The sequence below is a fragment of the Theobroma cacao genome, chromosome 8 (genome assembly GCF_000208745.1).
Source record: "Theobroma cacao cultivar B97-61/B2 chromosome 8, Criollo_cocoa_genome_V2, whole genome shotgun sequence".
NCBI lineage: Eukaryota > Viridiplantae > Streptophyta > Magnoliopsida > Malvales > Malvaceae > Theobroma > Theobroma cacao.
In genome coordinates, this window is record NC_030857.1 from 8,085,865 (window position 1) to 8,108,310 (window position 22,446).

Genomic DNA, 22,446 nt, shown 5'->3' on the forward strand with positions numbered 1-22,446 from the left:
TGTAAATCAGTAATTGTAGAGTTAAAATTTTGCAACTTCAGAATTATGAGCAACAAAATTATCACAATGAGGAATCTTCTCAAGAGACCTGAAACCCATCTGGTTACATTGTATGGGGCGTTTGATATGTTGCATGTGGGACACTTGCCTTGCAATTTAATTAGGTGTACAGACATTTCAACATCTGCTAAAAAAAAAAACATTAAGGGGAATGTAGGGATGTCAACGAGTAAAGTTTTTATTAATTTTGAGATACTTGGATCCAAATTTGAACCTGATTAATAAATTGAGTACCAAAACATTACAATTATTTTAAATATTTCTGAAATTTATTACTCCAACCCAAACTCTTATACATACTTATTACCTGATAATTACTCGCCCATTTTAAAAACCTAGTTATGTAAAAAATTATTAAATGTTCTTTTATGGGTACCTAATTGCCTGAATCTGAATTTGTACCTGTAGCATTGAAACTTGTTTGTGTAGATCGATTATGTGATTTAGGCCTCCCTATTCTCTTCTCTTCTTTTAGTTGTCAAGTATAGGATTTGTAGACGGGGAAGATTCTTGGGACAAGTTGCAAGGTGGGGAGATTATTTGAGCTTGTTTATTCCCACGAAACATGTGTTAGTTACCACTACATCTAGTTCATTCTTGTATTAATGGCATTTTCATTTAAGTCATGTTTCAACTAGTAAACGTCGTCATCTAATTTCTTATGAGTTGTTATGATTTATAAAATTTGAGCCTTTTAATTGTTTTCATTGTCAACTTGTTAAACAACAACCTTTGTCATTTAATAATATAGTACTTCCATTTCTGATTCCCCTTTTAGGTTTGTTCACTCAAATTTGAAATTAGGTCCTTTCCCCATTTCATTTATGAATGCTTATCAATTTTTTGTTGTTTTTATTGATAATTATTCTTGTTTTACTTAGATATATTTTTTTGAAATAAAGATTTAAGTTACCATAAATTTACATTAAGCATAATACCATGATTAAAACTCAATTCTCTCGCACCATTAAAATTCTTTGAATAGATAATGCAATGGAGTATCAAGATTCTTCACTTTTTTAGTTCTTTGATCAATAGGGCACTATCTTTCACTAATCTTACCCTTGTACACCTTAGCAAAATGGTAAAGTTGAACATAAACACCACACATTCTTTGATTCGGTGCATGTTCTTCTCCTTCCTTCCTCATGTCTTGACAAGTTATAGGGTGAATTTGCGTTAACTATTATATATGCAATATGTTTTGCTTCTACTTTGATCCTTTATAAGATTTGTCCTTTTGAACATTTGTTTAATAAGCCCCTTAATTATTCTATTCTTAAATCTTTTAGGTGTATCTATTGTGTTCTACAACAACTACACAAACATACCAAATTGGAACCACGTGCTCAAGTTTGCTATTACCTTGGTTAAATGGGATCGAACGCAATGGTCATTGTTGTTGGGATCCTATTTCAAATAAGTTATGTATATCTAGGTATATCACATTTTGGGAAAACGCATCATTTTTTTCTTCATCAAAATTTCATTCTTCCTTGTGTACTTTTTTTAGTTTTTTATTGACTCATCTATTAAGTTATTTCACAATTCTACTACATTATATTCTTGCCCTGGCTCTTTCTCTTGTAGGATTCAATCTTATTGCTGATATTATAACTACTCCCAACCTTAGTCGTTCTACTCAGGTAAGAGGAACTCTTCATCATTTTTGTGATTTTTATTATTGTAGCCTTTCATGAGCCTTAATCTTATCGTGAGGTTAGTATGGACCTTCATTGACAACAAGTTATGGATGACAAGCTCCAAGCTCTTGAAAAAACTCATACTTGGTCTGGTTGACCAACTCATGGTAAGACTTTTATTGGTTGCAAATGGCTTTATAAAATCAAAATCCATTTAAATGACTCTATTGAATGTTATAAAGCTTGCTTAGTGACCAAGGGTTTCCTTTGGTACTTCTTCTTAGTTTTTTACAAACTCATCTGTTGAGTTATTTCACGATTATACTACAAATACTTCCGACGAGCTTCCTCATATTCCTATCATAGCTTTTGCTATTGTAAAATATAATCCTATTGTTGATACTATAATTGCTCCCAACCTTTGTTGTTTTACTCAAGTAAGAAAAACTCCTCATCATCTTTGTTATTATTATTGTTTTTTTATTATTGTAGCCTTGCGTGAGCCTTAATCTTATCATGAGGCTAATATTGACCCTCAATGGCAACTAGTTATGGATGACGAGCTCCAAGCTCTTGAAAATACTCATCCTTGCTTTAGTTTACTTGCTCATGGTAAGACACTTATTGGTTGCAAATGGGTTTATAAAATCAAAATCCGCTTAAATGGCTCTATCGAAAGTTATAAAGCTTGTTTAGTAACCAAGGGTTTCCTTTTATACTTTTTTATAGTTTTTTACTAACTTATCTGTTGAGTTAATTTGTGATTATACTACAAATACTTTCAATGAACTTCTTCATATTCCTGTCCTATCTCTTGCATTTGTAGAATCTAATCCTACTGTTGATATTTGTAACTACTCCCAACCTTTGTTGTTCTACTCGAGTAAGAAAAACTCTTTATCATCTCCGTGGTTATTATTGTTTTTTGTTATTGTAGACTTGCATGATCTCTGATCTTATTGTGAGGCTAGTATTGACCCTAATTGGCAACAAGTTATGGATGATGAGCTCTAAGCTCTTGAAAAAACTCATAATTGGTTTAGTCGGCCTACTCTTGGTAAGACTCTAATTAGTTGTAAATGGGTTTATAAAATTAAAATCTGCTTAGATGGCTCTATTGGATGTTATAAAGCACGTTTAGTGACCAAGGGTTATATTCAAGAGTATGGAATAGATTATGAAAATATCTTTGCTCTCGTGGCTTGCATAATTTGTATACTTAGTTTTTTAGCCATTGTTGCTATCAAATGTTGGACACTTCTTCAAATAGATGTTAAGGATGAATTTCTCAATGGAATTTTACAAAAAGAAGTGTACATGTTATCTCCACCTAGTTACCCTCATCTTTTTCATAAATTTTGTAAGTTTTTATGAATTTTATATGGTTTGAAATAAGCACCAAGAGCTTGGTTTGTAAAATTTAGTTTCACTATTGCTCAACTTGGTTTTACTTTTAACCTTCATGATTTTGCATTATTTATGTGACAGACTGATCATGGCATTGTTCTTCTTTTCTTCTATGGGAATTATATGATTATAACTAGTGATGATAAGACTTGTATTGCAGAATTGTAATAGTATCTTAGTCAATAGTTTGAAATGAAGGATCTTGGCTCTCTATTTCTTAGGGCTTGAAGTTTCCTCCACCTCTTGGCCATATATAGTTTAAACTATTTAAAATGTCACTTTAAAATTAATTCAAATTAAATAGTTTTGAGTTTTAACTCATACTAATTTCAAAGGGTAGAAATTGAATATGGATTGTTATTCTATATATTGATAATGAAGATTTTAAACTCTACAAGCATAATTAAATAATTACCATCTGCCCATCTAATAATTAATTAATTAATTTAGTTTCATAGATATACCTAATGGGAAAAGTATCAACCATTTAAGTTTATTTTTATAGTTTAAAAATATCTTAAATATATAATTTAGATAATTTTTTAATTGAATAATTCATAAAAAAATGACAATAATAAAACTTACATTAATGCAGAATTCTAAATTATTTAATTCAGTCAATAACCTTTACATTGCTCATCGTGTCATAGACGGGGTTACATAATGGGAACTCCATTAATTCATATGCCAAGACTCAAAATAAGGATTCCCAACTCTGACAGTTTTGACAAATTTCATATTCAAGGTATTTTCTTCTCTTCTTAGGCAATCAATAGATGAATGCCAAGTTAAAAGAATTGGTCTTTTATAATAACCAATCTGCATTTCCCCTATTATTCTTGAAAATATATGCATAATACCCTATATTTGGTTTAAATAAACTAAAGAGTAAATCCCCAAAGGTTTTTCTATACATGAACTTGTTAATACAAGTACCCCTATCCCCTGTGTTGTTCTATGAAGTAAAATTGATCTGTTTGTTCATTCACGTACCAAAAAGGGTTGTTCTAATTCTGAAGTGAAGACACTAGAGTAGCTCCAACCCAAAGGACAAAGTAGGAACTGTAGATTTGTTTGATAAGTAAACCAGGTCCAAGTATCACAGAGCGCGATTTAGAGACATAGAGGAGGCTTGGAGATGTGGCGAAGTGCTAGCACAAGGGGGAGCATTGTTGGGAGAGAACCCCTACTAAGGTGTGTTAGTCAGGAGCAAGTTGTTGGCAGGGGTGCAGAATACAGGCCCTTGAGCGAGCAAGCCCGTATAGCCCCAAATAGATAGCCTGCACTCAGCCCAGACCAGTCGGTGCCCAGCACCTAGGCAACCTGCCTGTGCTCGGCCCAGACACTCCAGCCCTCTACTGTAGTTCCTAAACCGCCCAAAAATTGCCAAAATTTGGAGTTTCCTACCAAAAGCCATCCCATCAGCAAAATTGACTTTGGAGGGAATTTTTGGAAGGAAAACCATTATAAATACTTCTTGTAAATTATTGTATAGCAGATTTTGGAGACAATTAATGAAATACACTCTAATTTACTCTCAAACTCTCTAGTTTTCTCTTCCACGCTTCTCACTTCAATCTTCTACTTATGTATCTGCTAGCCAAGGCCATTTTTTGCTTGCTTGTGAGTGCGCGCACTGTCCAGAGTGCTTGTGAGGGTGCCGTGAGCCTGCTGACCTAAAGCCCTGTGCTGGGCTTGTGTGTTGCCTGTGTTGGGTGTGTGTGCGAGGCGCGCACTAGGGGCTGAAGCCTTACGTGTGGGTTGGTAAGTTGCATTTCATCCTTGCATTATTGTGTGCTCTTGGTCTTAGTGACCTTGAGAAATCAACTGTTAGACATCCTTAGGCTAACTTGGGTTCGGTGGCCAAGCTAAGGGCGAGCCCAAAGCCGCACGATTGGGACGTCTAGAGAACCCCTACGTGACACAAAGGCATTGACCTATGCAACACAACACATCCGAAACAATCAAACCTTGGACAGACAAGGAGTAACGCAATACCAACACCGATTTTAACTACACATAAGTAAAATAAGAGGAAATTGTGAGAAAATGATCTCGTGATAAGGTGATTTCAGAAATAACCACCCATATAAAGTTATCTATTTCTAGCCAAAAATAAACATGAGTAGACCAAAATGCCCTTAAAAATATCGTTTCAAATAAATGCTCAGCTGTTTGAGCTATCTGTCTCCCGCTAGAGAGAAAATAGAAAAAAATAAAAATAAATGCGCTCAGCTGTTTGAGCTCGGTCATGTTTCTGTCTCAACTCTTTGAACTGTCTCAACTCTCGCAAGTCTCTGTTGAGCACCATCGTCGTCAGCTTTCTCATATCTTTGAATTGTATGAGCTCTGTCAACTCTCTATTGAGCACCATCGTCATCGGGTTGTGGTCTATCTCTCGACATCTGGCCACATTGTCATAGATTAACAGACCCTATAGTAGAAATGACATCAAGGTACCTGTTATTGGGTTTATTTCTGCAACACACTTAAATTTCTGAAACATTTGGTGTAAATTAGAAAATGGATTAGAAACATTGCCTAGAGTTGTTACACGCCATGCATCTATAACATGTGTTAGCGTTATTTGAGTGTGTCACAGCTATTCCTGGTGTGTTGTGGGTTAACTAGTTTTTTTGGTTGTTAGCGTGTCACGGCTGTTCTTGGCGTGTTGTGGGTTAACTAAATTTATGGGTTTTTGACGTGTCATGGCTGTTCCTGGCGTGTCGTGGGTTAATTGGTTTTTTAATGTTTTGGGCATATCACGGCTATTCTTGGCATGTTGTGGGTAAACTGGTTTTTTGAGTTTTTAGCGTGTCACAACTGTTGGTGTAACGAGTTAGTAATTACAGTGATTGACGTGTCATGACAGTGATGCATGGCGTGTCACGACAGTGATGCATGGCGTGTCATGACACTGATGCATGGCGTGTCACGATACTGATGCATGGCATGTCACGACATTTGACTTGATATGCATGGTGTGTTACAACATTTTACGTTATATGCATGGCGTGTTACAACATTTTACGTTGTATGCATGGCGTGTAATAATATGACTGACAAATTTTTTATCATGGCATGTATTGTGTAAAATGATTGACAATATTTTTTTTCTTCAAAATTTCAGTGGGGTTCCAATTGTGCAACTTGTGATAAGACACGATGTGTAAAATGATTGACAATATTTTTTTTCTTCAAAATTTCAGTAGGGTTCCAATTGTGCAACTTATGATAAGACATGATGGTTAGTGGGTGGATGACATTTACAAGGGTGATGAGTCACGAATGCGGGAGATTAGGAGTGATTTGTTGTTTGCGGGTTTGATGAAGCTGGTTGAAGATGTTGTTGGCGTAAACTCAGAAATTGACGAGATTGAGTTACATGCATTGATCAGTACACCCGGAGAGCTATCACGGCCAATTATCAAGGACAATGAGGATGTTCATAATTCTGCTAGAACAAAGGAATGTTTTGGCTGTGTATGTCAGCATTAAGGGACGCTAAACAAATGTTATGTCACATGAAGAAGTTGGACAACATGGTAATCAGCTCAATTAAAATGAGATTTACAATGCTTCACATATACCACAGCATTCGGTCCGTAACCCACAACAATGGCAATTGAGGTATGCACAAAAGTTTATGCAGCCCGGTAGACAGACAACATTCACAGAACAGTTAACTGCACAATTTCGATCAGGATGTGCATCAAATCAATTTCTTGCTTTTCTCGAACAAATGCAACAATCGAGTGAAACTGTAAAGTGTGTAATGCCATTGTCAAATGAGAATACGACACTTGAGGACAACAATGTGAGGTTGGAGGGTGACATTACGACGCTGAAGGATAATACTGCATTTGATAAGGGAAATGAGGATTTATTCCCTGCCGGTGAAGATAGATTTGATAAAACTTCAGATGATGGGCTTGAACAATGGCAAAATGACAGTTTAGACGATGACTGCCTTTATGATAGTGACATTCCATTTTGCAATAATGTTGAAGGCGAAACAGAACCTGTTGAAGGTGTTGATGTAAGAGATGTTTAGTGTGATGACCCCATATACAATAACCCCATCGCTGGTGAGAACGAGATTCATTCCCTTGATACGTTGCTCGATGACAGTGATCAAGAAAGGGAAAGGGATATCTCATACGTGGGTAATTACAGGTGTAGAAATGTTCTCCTTCCAAACAATTACCATTGAGGAGTCGACATGTGCCGAAGATCGCTATACAAAGGAAGAATGTTTTCGTCGAAGGCCGAGTTGAAACGAGCTTTGAACATGTTGATTATAAAATAGAAGTTTGTGATAAGAGTAAAAAGGTCATTTAAAGCTCGTTATGAGGTTGGTTGCAAGGACAAGGCATGCAAGTTTAGTGTGCGTGCAACGAAGTTACCTGATGAGGAGAATATTGGCAAGTTCGGACATTCCAGAAAGTACACACTTGTACCGTTGATGGTTTGCAAGGGCAGTTCCAACTACGAGTGCGAAGATGATTGGTGAACTTATGTCACACAAGCTTCGGGCTAATGGAGTAGCATTGAGACCTAAGGACATAATTTGTGAGATGAGGGTTTAGTGGGGATTGGAATGCTTGTATGGTAAGGCTTGGCAAGCGAAGAAGTATACGGAGAGGCTTGTTTTCGATCCACTGGAGGAGTCATTTCAATTACTACCCTCGTATTTTTACATGTTGGAACAAAAAAATCTTGGCAAGATGACTGCAGTGGCTACTGATGAGGAAGAAAGATTCAAATATTATTTCTAGTCATACGGGGCTTGTATTCGAAGGTTTAGGGATGTAATGGGTCCTGTCGTTGCAATTGATGTGACACATTTGAAAGGCAGGTTCAAGGGTGTTCTATTTGTCACTGTATGCAAAGATGCGAACGAGTGCGTATATCTAGTTGCGTTTGGCATCAGCCATGTTGAGGATGAAGACTCGTGGACGTGGTTTTTTAGCAAGCTGCGTGATGCGGTTGGTTGTCTTGAAAACACTATGTTCATTACTGATCACCATCTCGGCATTAAGAAAGTAATCCAAAATGCATACCCAGAAGCGCACCATGGTTTATGCGGTTACCACTTGAAAAAAAACTTTAAAAACAAGTTCAAGCGCGATGATGTTTCTATGATTTTCACCCTTGCTCGAGATTGCTATAAGGTTTTCGATTTTAATAGTCATATGAACCAGCTGACCTTATGAGAATAGGGCCTGAGAGATGGGCACGTGCATGTTCATTGGCAAGGCGATACCAAATGATGACATCCAACATAGCGGAATGTGTTAACTCATGCTTGAAGCATGCAAGACAAATGTCAATCACTGTTTTGATCGAGTTCATCAGAGACATGTTCCAGTGTTGGTTCCATGACCAGTACAAGGAGGCCGTCAAGGTGACCATGCCCCTCAGCCCTTGGGTTGCCAAGCAGTTGAGCAAACGGTTCAATGATGCACATCGCTTTGTAGTTAAGCCTATCAATCGAGTAGAGTTTGAAGTTAAAGATGGGAAGATGGACGGACTTGTAAACTTATCCAGGAAGACGTGTTCATGTTGTGAGTTCTAAACAGATTTACTGCCATGCAACCATGCCATTACAACAATAAGGTCAGAATATCTTTATTTCTTATTTGAATCGTAATTGACATAGCATTTACAATGTGCTTGAAGATTGAGTTTATTGTATTTTTTAGTAAATGCAATCGTGAAGCCATTGAATTCTGCGCTGACTACTACAAGACAACCGTTTTGGTGGAGGGTTATTTGGGATCCATTAAGCCGGTAGGGCATCCTAGTGAGTGGGACATCCCCCCCCATGTGAAATAAATTATCGTCTTGCCCCCACCTTGGCGAGGCCAAGCGAGAAGACCTAGGAGGAGAAGGATTCCATTAGTTGGTGAAGGCAGTCGAGCACGGAGATGTTCGCAATGCAAGAGGTACGAGCATAACAAACAGAACTGCCCATCCCCATTTGCAGTTCTATCGATAAATCCGGCACCATCTCTAAGTCAATCGGCTTCTCCATAAGTACGTCGACCCAAAACATGTTCCAATTATAGACAAATCGGTCACACATGCAACAATTGTCCAATACGAAGGACAATGTTTGAAAATGTAGGGTGTGTTGTGGATGAAGACAACTCGTCTGCCTAACTAAATGTGTCTGAAAATTGTACTTGAATTGGTTTTGCTTTATGGATTTGTCTACTCGATCATTTTATGAGCCACTTTTAGTTACGGACTTTGTTGCCAAACATTTCAGGCAGATAAGCCTGTCAAGGCTTCTGTCTGATCAAGATCGTGTTAAGTACATTCTTACATTGCTTGTAAGAATGTTTTCGATTACAATCTCCATCAGACAAGAGCCTTGACAGGCTTATTTGCCTGAAATGTTTGGCAACAAATTTCGTAACTAAAAGTGGCTCATAGAATGACCAAGCAGACAAATTCGTAAAGCAAAACCAGTTCAACTACAATTACAACAACATTAAGTACAAGTGGCTACACAAATCTTATGAAGGAACAACAAGCATGGAATGGCTACCAATATTAAAAGATAAAGTCCCTATATTGTTACCCCATTTGTCACATTTTATTACCACTTGTATTAAACAATTAATGATTTGATTTAATTCCTCTCTATTTCATTTGATTTAATCGTTTATGTTCTTACAATGAAATTCTTTTTTATTTCATGAGTAATTAAATTTCGCCAATATCGATTAGTCGACTAAGAGCATTCTGCTTGCAAGTCTTGTGGTGACACGCTGAGTGAATGTAGACTTATGACGTGACACGCTGACCTATTGCAGTCTTAGCAGGTGACACGACAAGGGCCAATTGTGGTGACACGCTGAGTGCAAGTAGACTTATAGAGTGACACGCTGAGTTAATTCAGACTTATGGCGTGACACGTTGACTTAATGCATACTTATGGCATGACATGCTGACTTCTTGCAGTCTTGGTGGGTGACACGGTAGGGGCCAATTGTGGTGACATGCTGAGTGCATGCAAACTTGGAGTGACACGTCAAATTGTTGCAGTCTTGTTGGTGACACGGCATAAAATTAATAAAATTAAGGAAAGTTTTAAAAAAGTAACACCTGTTATAAGAAAAATCAACTAACATGATATTTTAATTGTTACTTGGGGGATTTCGGTTCTCAGATGTTTATCCATACTCAATATTAAAACCCACTGTAAGTGGTCGCAGCTGCATTACATCACAAAAACTCTCGAAGAGATGGGGGAGTTTAATGTAGTGAAGCCTAAGTGCTTCGGGATGCTTCTGGATGTCTATCCACAAGCTTCATCTATCAAACTTTGACTTTGCTTGCACGGTTGAGTTGATTACAGCCCGGTATAGTTTTCCTAATACCCCAAGGGAAGCATACATGGGTTTGTCAACCCTCTGCATGCAGTCTGGAAACTCCCTTGGTTTCAGGGATCGAGGCATCTCAACTAGTGCTCCTATCTTTGTAAAATCAATAGCCATATAGTGAAGAGTTGCCAATTCTAGGTCCATGATTCGAGGTCTCGATCCTGCTATTTTGTCACATATTCTAATTGTGGTGTGTCATAAATTCTGAACCCTGTTGTTTCATAGTCGTGACACACTGAGTGCAAGCAGATTTATGGCGTGACATGGCTGACTTGGTGCAGTATCGTGGGGTCACAAGCGACGGCCCAATTGTTATGACACTTTGAGTGGAAGCCGGCCCAATGGTTATGACACACCGAGAGGAAGCAGATTTATGGTGTCACACGCTGAGTATCTGCAGATTTATGGGGTCACACAACATGACCCAATTGTTCTGACACGCTAAGTGGAAGCAGATTTATGGGCTGACACACTGAGTGTTAGTGGATTTACGATGTGACACGCTGACTTCTTGTAGATTTATGGGGTGACACGCTAAGTGCAAGCAGATGTATGTGGGGATACGTTGATTGGTAGTAGATTTATGGCGTCACACGTTGACTTCTTGCGACTTTGTATCAAATTAAATATATTACGTATACAAAAGAAAAAAAATTCTTGATATAAAATTAATTGTTATGGGCAAAAAAATTAATTTTGTATAAAATATATTGTGTATACAAAAACAATTAATTCTGTATACAATGAATTGTATAAAATAAATTATGTATATAAAAAAATTGTGTATAAAATTAATTGTATAAAAATAATTCTGTATACAAAAAATATGTACAGACAAGGGTCGATATGTTCAGGGTTTGCTCTCACAATTGTTGGAAAAAAATTCTAGAGCGTATTGCCGACGCATTTTTGTAATCATATTCTGCTTAACTTTGATCTAGTCCAATTGCAAAATATTGTCCATGTACCCTATCATGAACATACCGCAGCTGACACTATCATTCTGTCGATACACTTTAGCTTTTGGCAAATGAATATCCAATGGCATCGACGTCAAATCCCGTCTCTTTCGACTTACTCTGTTGAAATAACCGGCTTGGTGGCAGATGATTGGCATCATTGTTGTCAAGGGTGTCATCTGAGCCGCACGAACTCCGTTATCCTTAGCATCCGAAGTTCTTACGGAGTCCATCACCTTGATCGTCCACCTCACTAAGTCGATCTTCACAACCACCCAATGCCCACCAACGTTGCAAGGCGCAAGGATGAAATCCACATCTTCCCATTTTTTATCGTATATCGGCCTTTCACCCTCCACATACCCCCGCAACTCATTTGGAATTTACATTGTGGCCCGGGCATTTTCTGTTGGAAATTCCATGTGTAGCATACGGATGGTGTCCTGTGAAATATGTAAACATTAGCTTACACTTCATGCAATCAAAAACTTAGTATTTATAAAATTGAACAATTTTCAAATAAACTTACGAAGAATGTCGTGTCAACCACGCATGCATGGGTAGTGTACTACTTCGACTTCGGCCCCGTCATCCACTTGTAGAGTACGCTGAGGTATGTGTCGATATGTTCACTTGTCATTTCCTCATTGGGATCCTCTAAGGTTATGAAAAAGTCAGCCCCTTGATCTCCTAAAATGCCGACATCACGCTTGCATATGTAACATAATGAATTTCATAAGTCTTGGTGGATTAATGTTTCATTAAAAAATAATATTTGCAATGTTATTTATGAGCTTACCTCGCGGACTCGTCTTTCTTGAAAGCTTCGTAGGCTTCTACGATTGTATCCTTCACATCTCGACGGCTCACTAAAGGGTCAACGCACGGGTTTGCCATGTATTTGCTCGTCAGTTTCATTCGTGCCCGCTTAGTTTGGTCTAAAATTTTTGCTGCACCATGATGGATAGCAGATGACTATGGTGATGACGACTGTGTCTCAACTGCATCAAAAGTGCTTTGATAAAGCACCATAGCTCTTGCTGCTGCCTCGACGAATGCATCAGCCCGAGGAAGATGCTCTTTTTCAGCCACGACTGAGTCAGGGTCCTCTTCCCCTCCAACAGATGCGTCGATAATGGACTCGGGTAGAAGAACATGCTCTCCTTCAGCATCATTTGATTGAAGGGTGACATCCCCTACCATAGCTTCATCGATGACATCATCGACATGAGTTACATGCTCTCCGTCAACACCAAGAATGTCATCGTGAATGTGAACACCAGGTTCATGATGCTGCATATCATCAGCATCATTGTGCTCCAGACCAACACTGTGAGATGAACGACCGCCTTACAAAATGGGAAAAATCGTTAGTTAGTTCATAAAATACCACAAACCATAACAAGTAAAATGTTGTGACACGCCATGCATAACAAGTAAAACGTTGTGACACGGCATGCATAACAAGTAAATTGTTCTGACATGCCATGCATAACAAGTTAAACGTTGTGATACGCCATGCACAACAAGTTAAACGTTGTGACACGCCATGCATAACAAGTAAATTGTTCTAACACACCATGCATAACAAGTAAAATGTTGTCACACATTAATGCTGACACGCCAATAACTAACTATAATACAAATGTCCTGACCCGCTAATCACCAAAAATCAGTTAAACCATAACCACTTAACCCCAAAAACCATCAAACTAGCAAGAAAACACAATCTAAACAGTTGCTAAACGTAAACCACCAAAATACAAGCGAAGATAGAATAACGTACTTGTGATTTAAGGTCGTCAAGAATCCGAGCAATGATACTGTCCTCAAGCGTTTGCATTGCTAAAGTCAATGACTGAATTGAAGCTTTCAGCTTCAACATCTTTTCTTCTTGCTTGCGCATGATCCGTCGAATCTGACGAGTAGTGACTGTTCATCATTGACTCTTCTCGACTAGGTCAACTGCAATAACATAAATAACTGTGTTATTAAATAATCATATATGGAATTGTTGAACATTAACCGTTACAACTTTAATATCCTTACCGGCGGCTCGTTAGCAGTCTGTGGTAGAGCCAAACCAATCGGTGTTTGAGGACTTGTCGTCGCTTTTGTAAACTGTAATAACAGAAATTACTGTGTTACTCGATAAACATATGTGGAAATGTGAAACACAAACCGTTAGAACCCATCTTACCGACGGGTCATTTCAACTGTGTGTCTAAGGAGGACCAGTGGGTGGTTTTGGAGCTGTCGGCTCATGGTCCAACTGCAAACATAGATATGTTATTCGATAATCACATACGAAATTGGAGAACACAAAATCGTTAGAACTATCCTTACTGGCTATTCACTGCCTTGACCATGGTTGTCCTTTTCGTCCATCAATTTAGGGCCTGATAGCTCATCAACTAAACCAGCGGCGGTGCGCGTCCGCTTCGTGCCGCCAGAGGCTCTTTTCTCCTTAAAGCTTCTCCTTTTTTGCCTAGCACCTAAGCCCCAATCCGACTGATCCTCCATGTGCCCTATTGGCACATACTCATGGCCCTCCAATAACGGGACATCAAGGTCCACAAAATACTCCCGGCTGGCCTCATCCGCGGTGGGTTCCAATGTCTCCAATGCCCACAACTGCAAATAAACAAGTAAAATGTTGTGATTATTGAATAGGGAAAATTATTATACAAATATAAAGCAAAAATTAGTAGCTGTTCACTCACATGCTCAGATGACTCTAACTTCTGAAATGTAGTGTAGAAGTCTTTTGGCTTTTAATTGCAATCTCATTTGCACATTCGTGGGTAGACATTGTCCTTCGGACCAGAGAGGGTAATTATTTTTCTCAGGGTCGGAATTGCCTCTATTGCCTAAAATTGCAAGTCAAATGTAACCATTATCAGACCGTAAATCATAAATGAGTACACCCATAAATTATTAAAGCAAAAAGAAACTGAAAAATGTTACGTGATAGTACCTGTATCACCCATGCGAATTCGTAAATGTTACAGCGTAACCGAGTTTCCTTTGTCACGCTTGAGTCAAGCACTTCGAACCCCTTCAAAAGGTAGTCCAAGGTTAGCTTCTAAACATAGTGCCCCCATGGGAAGACATTCCAAGCGTCGATGTCCTCCACCAATGACAGCAACCAAGGCGTCACCCATCTACGGTAGTCTTGACCAAATAAAATGTTATTCGCGATCAAGACGAGTGCCATCTTCATCGCGTCTCCTGGCCACTGGAAGTTGCCACCGCGAAACGTATCATGCAAAGCCTGTAACTTAACACTCTCCTGCTCGTTCTAGTATCTGGCATGAATTTCGTCTGCAGCAACCTCGTACGATCGTCTGAACACATCGGGCATTGGACGAAACTTCAGCCTCAGTGAAGAGGCAGAATTGCTGCTTTGATAGTCATGCCTTGCTCTTGCCAATGGCAAACCATAGCTCGTGGTCCATTGACTGGCTCTTAGTGATCTGGCGAAGCATGATGCTGTGTAGGAGACCGACGCAAACTACCCTTGTGGATAGACGTATGATTCTTCCGAAGCACGTACGCTTCACTGCATCGTACTCCCCCTTTTGTTGGAGAGTCTTTGTGATGTAATGCAACTGTGACTAGTTACAGTGGGTGTTAATTGCGACGTTGAATGCCCACTTTTCCCTTAGCACGATCAGCAAACTATCAAGATCCTCATATTGTCTGCGCTGAATCTACAAAACATGGCACACATGCACTAGTGAGTTAAGCCGTAATGTTCAACAAGGTATACTGAAGACATAAATAAGGAATAAATATTGTGAAACGCCCTGCATAACAAGTAAAATGTTGTGACACGTCATGCATAACAAGTAAAATGTTTTGACACGCCATGCATATCGAGTCAAAAGTTGTGACACGCCATGCATATCGAGTCAAATGTTGTGACACGCCATGCATATCGAGTCAAATGTTGTCACACATTAACGTTAACTATAATAACAATGCTGTGACACGGTAAACACCAAAAAACCCCTAAAACCACTACGACTTAACCGCAAAAACCATCAAACCAGCAAGAAAACACAATGTACACATTTGCAAAATAAAACAAAAAACACGAACATATCAAACAAACCCAGCAAAAAAACAAAAAATTAACGAACACAATAATGTTTTTATTTGAGACTCACTGACCTCTTCACTCATAGCCGACATTGTTGCTGGTGCTGTGCTGTCGTTACGCTTGCAAAGAGCCTTCTCGAACACTCCGGTACCAATGGGAATGAGAAATGAATCACACAGACGTTAGGAATTCTAAAAAATAACTGTTTAAAATGAAAAATGGCCTTATAATATTCTTATTTATTCATTTCACTGAGGGGAATTAATTCAGTGGAAGTTCAAATGATTACCACGTTAACTGCCCACTTTTTTTTTCCTCTCTCTATTTTAAACCATGACGTGTCAGTTGTTTAAGCAATGCCGAGTCACACTCTCTACACCTTGGCGTGTCAGCTTAACGAGCAATGCCGTGTCACACACTCTAAACATGGCATGTCACCAACTCTAAACTCTGGCTTGTCACAGCTTCCCTCCATGGCGTGTCACCAACTCTGAACTCTGGCGTGTCACCAACTCTAAACTTTGACGTGTTACAGATTCCCTCCATGGCGTCTCACCAACTCTAAACACTGACGTGTCACAGATTCCCTCAATGGCGTTTCATCAACTCTGAACGCTGGCGTGTCACAACCGTGGCACACATTCCCAACATGACGTTTCACGAACTCTAAACCTTGCCCTACCACAACCATCTCACATATGGCTTGCTATAGCAAGACCATTTCTTGCTTTGGATTCACATCTTTCTCTTTTCAATTCACCACCGTATTAAGGATTTCTGATTTTACATCATTAGCCAAGCTTTCCATTCATCACGACCGGTTCCTCGTTCGGTTTAATATCACTATTCTCCTCTTATCTGAATGCCATGACCTAAATCTTTGAAAAGCCATCTCATGCAACATTATTTTGTTTTGCACAACCTTCGCAAAAAAAAAAAGATGTTTTGCACAAAATTAGATATTCACAAAATTCTTTGCATATTTATTTATTTTTTCTCATTTTTCGCTTGTTTGACAGTGTACGCTAAAGAAGATGACTCATTAAGAATATTTTTGTCCCAAAATCTATTCTGGTGGCTAAAAACAGTTAAAATTATCTCGAGAATTATTTACAAAAATACGTTATTTTTAAGAACTAAAAAAAAAATCCCCATAAAACAAAGTCCGTGAGCCCTGGTGGGCCTTACAAAGTGAATATACACAAAACTACTACATCATAAAACATTGCATGTGCTAAAACTTGGCAACATTACAACAATGAAACATTTTGTTTTCCCCTAATTTTCTACTCACGCCAGCTAGCTAAACCAACGCACAATAATACTTTTTAACTTATTCTTAAGAAGATAGTGGGTGAAAATCTAGATCTGCGTTAGACTGCATTTATGGCAATCTTCATTCCAGACTCACAGTGGCCAGCAGTGTTGCATATGAAGAAGTTTAGTCCCTTCACCAGTTTTATCTGATCTTTCCCTGAGCTGTACACTTTTGCGCCTGCCGGTGTGGTGCAACCGGTGTAAGCTTCTCTGTTCACAGCTACCACATTGTGGATTGTCGCATCGTAATTGAATACTGCAAAAATCATACACATGTGCAAGGATGTACTTCAAAAATGCCTACCAGCAAACAATTCCTCATTATTTGGGTTAATTGATGCTTACCGAGCACGTCACCAGCCCTGAAGCTTTTCCCTTTAGGCCAAGTAGCCATGTTAAAAGTCCAACCGCCGGGGCCTCCGACAGTATAAGTTGCCGCATCAATATTTTGAAGGCAAACCAGTAAACACAGTAGCAAAGCAACTGTGAACTTGGCCTGATGATCTGTACTGCCTCTTCCCTGAGCCATCTCTGAGCAAGGGTTGTATTCTACCTGAAAAAAGTGGAAGTTTTAAGAGTAGAAACCTGTTTCACTGAGTGAGGTGGGCAAAGCAAAAGTTTCATTGCCTTTATAAGCAGTTTCAGAAGCGTAGTAGTGGGTCCAAGTTGCTCGGAAAAAGTTGGACTAGGCCAATTACAAAATGGGTGAGCTTTCAAGATTTTCACTGATTGAAGTTGAAGCCAACAACCGCATTACAGCTACTGTGCTGAACTTTTGCTGTTGGTAATGAAGATTTGCAATACTTGAAGTGCATAATGGCATAGTAATTTGGAGAAAAGTTTGTTTAGTGCTATCTAAAGGGAGGGCTGTGATAGCTCTATCTAGAAAGTGCTCGACCATGGGTCTCACATGGAACAGTACTAGCAGCGACCATCCGTGAACTCAGATTGAAGTTATGGACCACCGCACTGAGTTTTCTCTCTTAAAAAGTAAATCTAATGAATTCTGGTAAACTATTCCTCAAAATTTAAATTAATTAATGATAAAAGAAGGTAAACATTTTATTGCAAGGAGGGAGGGGAGACTAAGAGAACAAACATCTACAGGTCTGAACTGCTGACTTGTACCCTTTTATAATATCTAGACAAGAGAACAAACTGCTAAAGAAAACCAGCCAAACATTGTTAACCCAAAGGTTTAGGAAAGCAAAGTTTGAAGATGTCCATTCGCAAGGCAAAGGACCAATACAAGATTTTGAGGGACACTAAATATGGATTTTTTTTTTTCACGCAAAAGGTCTGAACTTTTTTTTTTTATTCTATCCACCTTGCATTTTAGCAGTTTGTTTAAAAACTATCCTCTCATGCTTACTAAAATCGTGTCTGTATTAGGCCATAGCCTGTAAGCTATTTTCACAGAGAGCAAATAGTTATGAAACAAATGGTAAGGTACCTCAAGAAGACATTCTTAAGGTTATGAGCAAGATTGCCAGCTCTAAAGAGCTAGCATAAAGTTGTGTTAGTAATACAGCAACAATCATCCATATCATGATTAGATGCATAATTTTTTCTCACCACTGTTTAATCACAGGCTGGATACTTCTGATTCTAAATGAACACATGGATTTTCATAGCAGTTCCTTCGGAGAATGATGAATTGTAGTTTTGAAACTCACATGATCCCCCTACTAGGTAGAAACAAATTTCAAGTTAATTTCTCCTTCCCCTAAACCCACTCATGATTTTACACCTACTGCACTCTTCAGCTTTGAATAACGTGCTTCCAGTTCAAACCAAGATTCCAACTTGACCAGTTGATTAAATTCTTCAAAGGTAGCCATCTTTTGAAGGTGATCTCTAGTGGTTCCATTTTCCTTCAGGATCTTAAGAACATCAACCAATGCACGAGCTGATGCATAGACGGTGGTGAGTGAATGTACGATCAAATGAAAGCCCATTGCTTGCAGCTCCTCAGGTGTGTGCAATGGTGTGACCCCACCTTCAATCATATTACAAACTCTGTACCCTTTTGTTTGGCGTCCAATCTCCTTAAGCTCGTCATCATTCCTTGGTGCCTCCACAAAGCAAGCATCCGCTCCTGCCTGCAAAACTCATGGTAAAATCTTAGCAACATCATCTAGAAGAGAACTATATATATGCCATACCATATTTATAGTAAGAATTTCAAAATTACTTAGATATGGATGAAAGTTTAATCATAGAATTAGTAGGCATATGTCCACTTAACTGAGATGAACAGAGAATAATTTAATGAGTCATGAAATCATTATGGAATTTAGTAATGATTCTATTCATGTTTAGATCAACAACACTCTCCTGCAGGATTTAGAAGAAGACCAGAGAGAATTTTCACCATGGGGAAGATGTGGTTGTTCATAGGCCCTTACAAGAAATGTTTGATCCATTTTTGAATCCAATATATATGTCAAGGAAAGACAAATTTAACAGTTAGAAAAGAAGATTTTTTGCCTAATATAAATCTCCTATATTAAATTTCCTGCTCTTCAGTGGGCTCAATGCTAAATGTTCTTGGCTAAATTCAAACAGTGATAGGTACAGGCAGAGACATGCTCACTGTAAGATATTCAAAATGAACATAACCTGGAAATGAGCCCCCCAGCTCAGTGACAATGCAAATTTCTTCTTTGCCACTTTGCCTTCTGTCAGTAACATGCTCTAATCTAAAATTCGTTCTAATTTCTGAAGATTTGGTCACAGTGGGCAGATGGGAGTAAAAGGCAAGCAATAAAGCAGATTAGAGCAAATGCACTTTTAGCAGATCACATGGAAGACACATCACCATAAAAGGGAAGGCATTTCATAAAACCAGAAAAAAAGAATATATTGCAAGACGAAGCATTGATAAAATTGCAAGGGTACCTCCATGTAAAGATTAGCTCTTGAGATGGCATCGGAGAGACCAGTTTTTGCTGATGTAGCACGTGCATCAGTTCTGGCCACAAGGAAAAAGTCAGAATCTCCAATGGCATCCCTTGCAGATGCAATTTTGGCAGCATGCTCCTCAGCAGGTATAACCTAAAAGAGCAAGTTGAGATATGAAAAATTGAGTTCTTCCCTACACAATAGCATTCAATTGTCAATATAACCACCTAAAGAAATAAGAGACATTTGCTTGTCTTCAGACCTAATATTTTGATCAAAAAGTAGCATCCTTTGGGTAAAGAAACTCCTAATAAAAGTAACCGGGAATTAGAAAAGGATACCTGTTTGCCATGCATATGCCCTGGTTCAATGCAAAGGCAGAGCAGTAATTAGAACTATAAGTAACATGGATAAAAAGGAAAAATAAAACGAATATTCCAAGTATAATTTGAAGTTCTGTAAAAAACGAAAAAAGTCTTATATGAAATGGAGGTACAGAGTCCTACCACACTTCTTTGGCCATGCTTGATCCTGGAAGGAAAATAAAGCAAAATTAGTTAAAGGGAAGCAACAGGTTCTTCACAAATACTGCCAATGAAATTTTATATCATAGCTAGATAAGGTGCATAATTGCTTTCGGGGGATAAAATATATGTATATAGAATAGAATCAGAATTTTCAGAGAAGAGGACAAACTTATAAGGCCAGTTCATCAAAAGATGTGCTCTATCTATATTTGCACATACGGAGATGGGTATTCAAGATTGACCTCCTTGCAGAATTGCAGCATTAGCTATCTTTAATAATTAGGATTATTTTTGTATTGCACCTCAAGAAAGCAGCCAGCAGCACCTGCTGCAATCAAATCCTTGATGGTCCTCTGAACATTGAGAGCATTGCCACCACCAGTATCTGAAAACAACCGAATAGGACTATTGAAATTTTTAAATGCATTTTATAAACAGAAATAATGACCAATGAACAGATAAGATAATAAGCCTCGGTCTTTCTCCAGCACGTGTCCGAGAGAATTTAACCTATAAAAAAGTAACAGATAAACCGGGCCTACGTCAAATAGAAATGCAACAGTATATACCAGCATCCGCAATCATCGGTATCACTGGAGCCGCCGCACAAACCGTCCTTGCCGTCGCCGCCATCTCAGGTGGCCTTTAAGAACACCAGAACCAAATATCAAATTTAACATGTTACAAAAAAAAAAAAACTATAAACAGAACTTCAGAAAGAAAAAAAAATATAGAAGGTTCTCACGTTAGCAAGCCCAAGTCAGGTTTGCCAAGGAGAGACGCAGAGAGAGCATAACCAGAGATGAAACCAGCAGTGAAACCAGATTGCTGTACTATGGCAGCCGATAGAGCGTCGTAGCAGCCAGGCATTAGCACGATGCCTTGATCCTCGATCAGACGGTGAATGCGCGTCTGCATTCTGACCGTTGGATGAGACGACTTGGTCTTCCTAGACCGGAATGTGGAAGCTTTCAAGTTCAAGTGTGGGAGCGAAGGAGCTTTGGCTGCCATCATCGTTATCGTCGACATTTTCCAAGTTAGCAATTGAAAAATTTGGTGAGTTGGAAAGTTGTACAGGGTTTTTGTCGGGTTTTGAATGTGCGGTTTATATGGCATTACGCTCCATAGAAAGCACGTGAACGACCGCGATTTTCTGCTTTTATGTTGTCGTTTTGGATATGGACATAAGTGGATGACTAATACCGGAGCCCACCTCAGCTTTCTGTTTTTTTTTTTATTTATTAAAACTTAATATTTATTTTTATTTTACATTAACAAAATTGACAGTTTCATATTTAAATTCCGAGAGTAGAGGATAAGTTAGTAAAATATAAGAAATATTTTCCTTTAACCTAATCTTCATATGTTATATATATATATATATATTCTACATGCATTTTTCTATTTTCTACCATATTATTTTTTATACAAAAAACATAAAGTTTCGAATATAAGATTTGAACTCAAATTATACTTTACCTTTACCAAAATTGACAAACATTATATTTGTTTGATGCATTTAAAGACAAAGTGCTTGATAAATTTACAAACCATGACAAAATGTGGTGTGGTAGTAATGAAAAATGTGATCTTAACTAAAATGGTAAACGCAATGTTATTTTACTTTGATTTTGAATAAGGCTTTCTAAGTGAAGCTTTGTTACCAACTTGTCATATATTAGTTAGAGTTCTTAGAAAGGAAATTAGATAAACCTATATGAATAATAAAAGAAAAACAAATCAAATTAAAGTTTTAAGATGTAGAGCTGTAATTAAAGTTTAGGAATCCAAAAGAAAGAAATTGGATGAAAGAAGAACGAGATGCATATCCGTATGATATGCATAGCATAGTAAAACATATAGATTCATGATAATTGAACCAAATAATTTAATTTCGGTTAAAACTATTTTCAAATCAAGAGATGCAAATTTTTTTGATGAAAATATATTTAAATTTATTTCAAGAAACCTACAACAACTAAGTTCCAAACTAATAGGTTGAAAATGGATTTTCAAAATTAATAGATGACATGGACTTAATATGGGAAAAAATGTCTAAATTTTGGTTGATCATCCACCAAGTTTAAAATAATATAATAGGTAGAAAACAAATTTTCAAACAAGTTTACA

The 22,446-nt window shown here is 38.1% G+C and overlaps 2 protein-coding genes and 2 long non-coding RNA genes across 4 annotated transcripts; all 4 read right to left on the bottom strand.

Annotated features, from left to right (window-relative positions):
- LOC18592488 lies at positions 11,305–13,363 on the bottom strand. Its single transcript, XR_001928918.1, has 4 exons — positions 13,250–13,363; positions 12,263–12,812; positions 11,993–12,172; positions 11,305–11,906 (listed from the first exon to the last, which is right to left on the bottom strand). It is a non-coding gene; the product is annotated as an uncharacterized LOC18592488 (long non-coding RNA).
- On the bottom strand, positions 13,392–14,115 carry LOC18592489. The gene is made up of 4 exons (XR_001928919.1): positions 13,810–14,115; positions 13,664–13,735; positions 13,513–13,584; positions 13,392–13,428 (listed from the first exon to the last, which is right to left on the bottom strand). It is a non-coding gene; the product is annotated as an uncharacterized LOC18592489 (long non-coding RNA).
- On the bottom strand, positions 16,703–17,885 carry LOC18592491 (basic blue protein). The gene is made up of 2 exons (XM_018126102.1): positions 17,231–17,885; positions 16,703–17,141 (listed from the first exon to the last, which is right to left on the bottom strand). The coding sequence occupies exons 1-2, from the start codon at positions 17,412–17,414 to the stop codon at positions 16,942–16,944; spliced, it is 384 nt and encodes a 127-aa protein (XP_017981591.1). The 5' UTR covers positions 17,415–17,885; the 3' UTR covers positions 16,703–16,941.
- On the bottom strand, positions 18,313–21,411 carry LOC18592492 (carboxyvinyl-carboxyphosphonate phosphorylmutase, chloroplastic). Its single transcript, XM_007019272.2, has 7 exons — positions 21,062–21,411; positions 20,886–20,959; positions 20,619–20,701; positions 20,296–20,320; positions 20,131–20,150; positions 19,787–19,942; positions 18,313–18,987 (listed from the first exon to the last, which is right to left on the bottom strand). The coding sequence occupies exons 1-7, from the start codon at positions 21,343–21,345 to the stop codon at positions 18,622–18,624; spliced, it is 1,008 nt and encodes a 335-aa protein (XP_007019334.2). The 5' UTR covers positions 21,346–21,411; the 3' UTR covers positions 18,313–18,621.